General features: G+C 49.5%; 1 gene segment (V, D, J or C); it reads left to right on the top strand.

The window, feature by feature from the left end:
- Positions 1–3,234: 3,234 nt before the first annotated feature.
- Positions 3,235–4,781, top strand: LOC106723294. The segment is given in 3 exon segments: positions 3,235–3,335; positions 3,701–4,011; positions 4,650–4,781. Coding segments are annotated over 3 exon segments (492 nt in total).
- The last annotated feature ends 2,918 nt before the right edge of the window (positions 4,782–7,699 follow it).

Below are 7,699 nucleotides of genomic sequence, written 5' to 3'. Positions count from 1 at the left end.
GAGTCTCCCCACCTGCCCCACAACTGCCCTTCTTCAGGCCTTGGAGGGGCAAGTGAGGGAGCGCCAGGCAGAGGTTAGTAGGCTGAGGGGGATCAGGGAGGCAGAGGATTAAACTGATGGGTATTTCCATTCTCTGCAGGGCCAAGCACCAGATGCAGAAGCACCCTGGGCGGTGCCACCCACAGCGGAATGGCAGAAGGTTCCCTCCAGAGCCAGGGCTGCTCACGGTGGTGCAGTATCAGCTCCCCCGGTCCAGCTGGGGAACAGGTATGAGGCCCTGGCAACATTGGAGGAGGAAACCCCGGGAGAGGAGGCCACTCCACGCACAGCACAGACTGGAGGAGGCCAGAACACCCAGAGGAAGAGGAGACACCGGGTGCTCATCATAGGCGACTCCATCCTGAGAAGAACAGAGGGGCCCATCTGTCAAACTGATTCCATGAGATGTGAGGTCTCCTGTGTGCCCAGAGCAGACAAATGCCAGGAGCATGGGAAACAAGCATGAGGATCTAGAACTCTTGCTTGCGAGCAGTAACTTTGCCCTACTGGGTCTAATGGAAACCTGGCGGGACTCTACTCATGACTGGGTGGTAGGAATAGAGGGCTATAGGTTGCACAGGAGAGATAGAGAAGGGAAAAATGGAGGGGGTGTTGCTCTCTCTGTCAAAGAACACATCTTTCCTAATCAAATTGGGATCAGAGGATGGACAAGCAGAGACTCTGTGGGTTAGGATCCAAGGGGGTCAGGAGGAAAGGGACCTGGTGGTGCAGGTCTACTACAGGCCTCTGCACCAGGAGGATGAGCTAGATGGGGAATTTTCCAGACAGCTGTCAGAGGCTGGGCGGTTTAGTAACATGATAGTCATGGGGGAACTTAACTACCCAGACATATGCTGGGAGGAACAGCCAGTTACATGTAACTGTTCACACAGATTTTTAACCTGCACTCAGGACCTCTACCTAACACAGGAGGAAAGGAAGCCCACCAGGGGTAACACCTTGCTTGACTTGGTGTTGGCCACAGGGGACAACCCGGTGGGGGACCTGCAGATTCAAGACAACTTAGGGGAGAGCGATCACCAAATGATAGAATTCACTATCCAGAGAAGGGCGAGAACTATACCTAGCAGGACACAGGTGCTAAACTTTAAAAAGGCTGACTTCAATAGGCTCAGGGGATTGGTTAGCAGGGTACTAGGAACCAAGAGCCTAAATGTTTTGGGGGTCCAGGAGGGGTGGTCATTCCTTAAGGATACCATTCTTTGGGCTCAGAGTGAGACAATCCCATGGCAGAGAAAAGGGGGGAAAGGGGCTAGGAAGCCCCTTTGGCTCACAAAGTTCATCAAGGATACATTAAGGGCAAAAAAAGTAGCATACAGGAAATGGAAGCAGGGGGTAGCTAGCAAGGAGGAGTAATCTTCCTTGGCCTGCATCTGTAGGGAGTCAGTCAGGAAGACCAAGGCAGCTCTAGAACTCAGGCTAGTGGCAGGGATTAAGGACAATAAAAAGTCCTTCTTTAGGTACACTGGGAGCAAAAAGAGGGTTCAGGGTAGCATAGGACCCCTACAAGATGGGCAGGGGGGCTTAGTAACAGATAGCAGGGACAAGGCAGAGCTCTTCAATGAGTTTTTTGCCTGTGTCTTATAGAATCATAGAAGTAGGGTTGGAAGGGACCTTGTAGATCTTCAAGTCCGACCCCCTGCCTGGGCAGGAGGAAAAATGGGATCAAATGACTCCAGCCAGGTAGGCATCAAGCCACTTCTTAAAGACTCCCAGGGTAGGAGCCAGCACCACTTCCCTCACGGCTCAGTTCTGGGGCTGGTGCTGATCAAGATCTTCATCAGTGATCTCGACGGGGTGGGAAGCACCCTGCCCAAATTTGTAGATGACACCAGAATATGGGGTGAAGTTAACACCCTGGAAAAGAGGAACCAGATCCAGGCTGACTCCGACAGGTTTGGGAAGTGAGTAGAGAATAACAGGATGCAATTCAATGAGGACAAGTGCAAGGTGCTGCATCTAGAGAGGAAAAACTGCCATCATACCTATAGGCTGGGGGGCGACCTTCTCAGCTCCACTGAGGCAGAAAGAGATCTTGGAGTCGCTGTGGACTCCAGGATGAACATGAGTTGTCAATGCGATGAAGGAGTCAGCAGAGCCAATCGCACCTTGTTGTGCATCCGTAGGTGCTTCACAAACAGGTCCAGGGAGGTGATTCTCGCTCTCTACGCAGCACTCGTCAGGCCATAACTTGAGTACTGTGTCCAGTTCTGGATGCTGTAGTTCAAGCAGGATGCAGACAACCTGGAAAGGGTCCAGAGAAGAGCTACTCATCTGATTGGAGGCCTATAGGGAAGGCCCTACAAGGAAAGGCTAAGGGACCTCAACCTTTTCAGCCTCTCCAAGTGAAGGTTGAGAGGGGACCTTGTGGTGGCATACAAATTCATAACGGGGAGCCTATAAAGACCGGGAGATTTGCCAGGTTCTAAGGGAGCTCCTCCAAGGATGCTTCATCACCATGACATCTTCCATAATTAAAATAATTTAACCCCCCCCCCCCCCCCCCCCAAAAAAAAAACCAAAAACAGAAACCAAAATCCCTGACCTTTTCCTCATTGACAAAAGATCAGAGTCCAATTGCTGGTAGATTAAAAGGAAGACATTCCCAGGGTAAGACTGATTTTATCCACATAATAAAAGAGCACAGCCACATGGTGGTGGTCAAGTCTCATGCTAAAAATCAAGAGAAACATTGTAAAAAGTGCTGCAGATTTCATTCTCTGCAGAACAGTGAGGCTGAAATTTGCCAAGTGCTTTCTCTGGGATCCTAATAGTAACTAATTCTAATAGTTATAAAGTAAAGTATTTGCAGTAACAATGACATAACAGCACAGGGATTACATTTCAGTCCACCCTCTTCCCCACCCCCACCCCCCAACCCCATATTGAGCACCCCTGGAAACAGGGTCTAATTCTTGTCCTTCAAGCTCCTTGCTTAGTTCCATCCAAGTCCAACACAATCTGGGCTATACTGAATCAGGACCTAGAGTTGGCTGCAGTGATCAAGCCTCCCTCTAACATTTTACTCCTTGGGGCTCTGGAGTTATTTATTTGCAGGAACTGGTGCAGCTCAGGTTCATGCAAATGATTAGTGATGACTATATGCAAAGGAGACAGGATCCCTTCCTGATAAAGGAGAGCGGCTCTTCCCTGAGCACTGAGAACCTGCCATCAGTGAAAGACAGAGAGGTCAGAGTCTGCACAGTCTGCCAAGGTTCAGGGTGCCATGGGCAGGACAGGGCTGGGTTTGCTCCTCTTCCTGGCGGCTTGCTCAGGTAAGTGCAGGGGACGTGCAGATACCTGGTTAGTGAGGCAGGGCTGAGGTAGGAAGGAGAGTCTCATGGTTAAGAGCTAGGGCCTGGGGGCCAGGAGTTCAGGGGACTTGACTCTGTTTAGTGGACTAACCGGCCAAAATGCCATCAGTTTTAGTTGGGAAGTGCCCTTCCTTCTACTCCATACATCATTTTCCTGTCAAAGAAACGGGCACCAGAATATTGCTGTACGGCCCTGCACTGTTATGTGCATCAAAGCATTAATGCCTACAGAGAGTTCATAACAGGGGGAAAAGAACCAAAGACATCATTGCAGGAGCAAGAAAAAAAGAAATCATGATCAGGATTTTAGGATATTTTACTGGCAGGTGGCAGCTCCCAGATCCAGCTGACCCAGTCTGGAGCAGAAGTCAAGAAACCTGAAGAGTCGGCAAAGCTGAGCTGTAAAACCTCTGGCTACACATTCACCAGCACCAACATGTACTGGATACGTCAGCCACCTGGGAAGGGACTGCAGTGGGTAGGAGAGATCAACCCCAGCTCTGATGGCACTTGGTATGGCCAGGGCTTCCAGGGCCGGTTCACCATCTCCAAGGACACCTCCACCAGCACAGTCTTCCTGCAGCTGAGCAGCCTGAGGACCGATGACACTGCCATGTATTACTGTGCTCATCGCACAGTGAGACAAACAGCATCTAGAGCAAGGCAAAAACCCCACAGAAAGCAGCCAGGTGTCCTGCTTACCCAGGGGCTCTTGATCATCCTGATTTGCTCTCAGCTAAACACAGCAAAAACCCACTTCAGGGAAAGAAGCAGCATGCTAAGCTGCTGGGGAGGAGTCAGGCCCTGGAAAAAACCAAAGAAATAAACATGTCTGGCTACACCTTCAGGCACACTTGCCACCAATATTGCTGCCAGTCCAAACCCAGCACCATTGCTATTTGCATATGAGCAGCCTGAAGCTGGAGGACTATACTATAAATGGAGGTGGGGGGCTTGTTAGACAACACTTGCCTGTGCTTCCATGGGCTGGTCATCCTCTTCCTGAACTGCTCTACAACAGGTTACCTAGTGAAAGGTCCTGGGCATGAGCACCAGGCCTTGAAATGTTTAAGCACCCACTGTGAAATTCTGGGATCCAGCTTGGCCCTTTTAACTGCTTCATTAGGAGCCAGAACCAGCTTCTGCTGCATATGGGCTAAACTCCTTTTGACCTCAAGTGCAACAGAGCTTCTAAGACCCCAGACCTGGAATTGAGTCCAGGAGTCCTGCCCTAATACTCCATTCTCCCACAAAAACCTGTCTGCATTCGCCCAGAAACAGAAGGGAAAGACCACCATGCAGAATCCAGAATGCATGCAAGCACAGACTGATGATGAACAGAGCCCTAAGTCTGACACCAGTTTCCTGACCCGGGTCCTGAATCCCTCACTGTCCTGTGAGCACTAAGTTGCAAGCACAGGGCTGCGCTTCTCCAGCATCAAATCATAATCCATGGCCTGGACATGAAGCTTCCAAGGAGACACTGAACAAAACCTTGGGGCTCTGTGCCCACAAGGTAACCGATGGGCCCAGTGACTCCTTCAGGAGAAGACTCTCCCCTGATCTGGTGGGAAGGTGCTGAGAACCAGGCAGAGGCAGAAAGCATCAGGACAGGCTCTCTCAGCAAAGCAGGCACAGTGACCTCCCACAGCCCAACCAGTCCTCATTGCCACAGCTGGTTCACTGGATAACTCCAACCTATTCTCCTCTGGCTGACAAGCACAGCTGTGTGGGTAAAAGGGTATCTAGACACATAGTAAGTAAGAGACTATCCAGACACACAGTGAGTAAGAGGGTATCCACTGACGCACACCATGTTAATGCTCATTAAGCGTCTACATGTGGACTAAAGTAATTTAGCTATGCCAGCTTAAATTTGGTACTTGCTTTAAGTAGGTATGAAATATTGTCAGGATTAACCTAAAATCACCATTTCAGGGTGCATTAAGGGTGTTTACATGTGGAGACTGGCCTTAGTGTGCCTTAAAAGTGGCAATTTTAGGCTAATCCCACTTAAAAGAGCCATATTTAGACAACCCCACATTGACACGGAGCTGGACAGGGGCTGCACATAAAAGGGAAGCAGGTTCTTCCCAGGTAGCCAGGTCCTGGATGGGCTGGAATTGCTCTCCAACCTTGCAGAGGCACCCAGGAGCTTCCCACAAGTGCAGGCCAGGCGGAAGCCACTGCTCTGGGGGTCACTCCATCTCCTGCGCTGACAAGGTGCACACTGCAGCCCTTGCCAAGTATGAATCAATACAGTCATTAATCAGTGCACATACAGCTGACGTAGGGGCCCTGTAATAGCATGAACCAAAACTGTTCTCAGTGGTGAAAAGCTAAGCCTGCCATATACTGCTTGCCCCAAAGAAGCTCATTAGTCCTTATAAGCCTTTCACAAAGTCAACAGTTAAAGAGTGAATTAATAAGACCAGCACTGGACACCAAGGTATAGATCAGAGTCATTTCAGAAACAAGAATGCCTCTCTTCTGGGAAGGTTGTATTCCTCAGAAATTCAGAGCATGGAGTTACTCAATGTGCCCCACTTGGCTGCACCTGGAGATACAGGGCAGAGCTGGGCATTTCAGAGGGGCCTCAAGGATGGAGTTCCATGGCTCTCACCTGAAAGTCCTTGCCCATAGACAGCCATGGAAATACCTTTCAACTTCAGCAACCTGTGCATTAGCATGACTCTCCTACCCCACCAAGAATGTGCCCTCAGAAGCCGGTCATAGAACATGGAGACTCATGTTTCAGGGCGTAGGGCAAAAGGAGAACAGGAGGAAGACTGTAGATCCATGAATGGGGGCTCTTAGTCCATGTCCTGACAACTATGACACTAGGTAAGATGGGCCCAGGGTTTAATTAACTTCATCATTCTCAATGCACTAACTAAACATAGTGATCAGCATCTCCAGAGCATGTTGAGGCCTCATTTTCAGTCATTCCAAGTGCCCGGAATTCAAAGTGAATTCAAAGAGCTCCATGGCCAGGGCAGACTAATGCAAAGCCAGCTGAAAAGCCAGGAGGGTACAGCCTGGGTACCTAAAACTCAAGTACTGAGGATAATATTTAGATTCTTGAATTAACACAATTTGTTCCTTAGAGGCATTGGTCACAGATCACAGCCTGCAGGAGAGCTGTAAGTAGCAAGGCCAATGACACCCCCCCAGAGCAGGGCTGCACTTGTGCTGCTATGGGCTTCTGCTCTTCAGTGCCTGAATCCAAAATGTGGGTTGTGGAAGGAAAATACTGTCCATAAATGCAATGCAACAGCATCCCAAGGGGCTGCCCAAGAGCCAAAGGCAATGTAGACACTATTAACTACTTGGGGAAAAGATGTTGAGAATGATATGGATATTCTTTCCTCCCATTTGTTTCCCATTTTTGCCCCCCCCCCCCCCCCCCCCATTTCCTTCAAAGGTTCAAGGTACAACACTTATCACCTGGAACCATGTTCTCCCCAACTGTGACAGATTGTGCAGCATTTGCAGGTTCTCTTTCCCGACACAGACAGCTGTATAACTGCTTGTTCAGACTTTGTTTTTTCAAGAGTGTCCTTGACTCTTATGAAACAGTTGCCACTTCTATCCCAGAATTGTGGTCTTTTGAATGAAGTAAGCAACTCTCAGAGTCCAGGACTTAATCCAGCAGGAGATGGCATGGATCCATGCCTCACTGCCCACATCCACATCTATAAAACCATCTCAGGGAAGGAGTCATTCCTTGGAGGGAAGGGGATTCACTTGCTTTGAAAGGATTCACCCAGGTAAAAAAGAAAAGAATCTTCCATTCAAGCAAGTTCCAAAATCTTTACCTGCCTCTTTAGGCTTCGAAGCCCCTTGGCTTTCAAAACTTCTGTTAAGGACTAGGCAGACTATCACTGTGTTCAGGGAGATCTGCAAAGTACACTTATAAAATGAGCACATGCAAATGCTGTGACCCAATTTCCTGCTTAAAACCATTGAGTGCCCTGACTCTGCAGAGCTCAGAGCCCGATCACACACTCTCTGGGACAGAACAACCCCCAGACACCCCGGAGGACACACCAGAGATCCTCTCCATCTGATCACTCCCTCCAACTCATCAGGATGCTCTGGCTTCATGTCTTCCTCCTTGCAGCACTTTGCACAGGTAACTTCCCTTTCCTGAAACCAAGCACAGACTCTAGGGTTGGCTCATTAGCCACAATTCTGCATCCTTTCCTGTATTTCCAGGGGTTCAGGCTGAGGTCCAGTTGGTGGAGTCTGGAGGGGCTTTGAAGAAGCCTGGAGAATCTCTGCGCCTCTCCTGTAAATGGTCTGGAGCTGATTTCAGTGGCAAC

Source organism: Alligator sinensis, unplaced genomic scaffold, assembly GCF_000455745.1.
Source record: "Alligator sinensis unplaced genomic scaffold, ASM45574v1 scaffold2121_1, whole genome shotgun sequence".
In the NCBI taxonomy this organism is placed as follows: Eukaryota; Metazoa; Chordata; order Crocodylia; family Alligatoridae; genus Alligator; species Alligator sinensis.
Note: the sequence above shows the minus strand (reverse complement) of the source record. Positions and strands in the feature narration are given on the sequence as shown.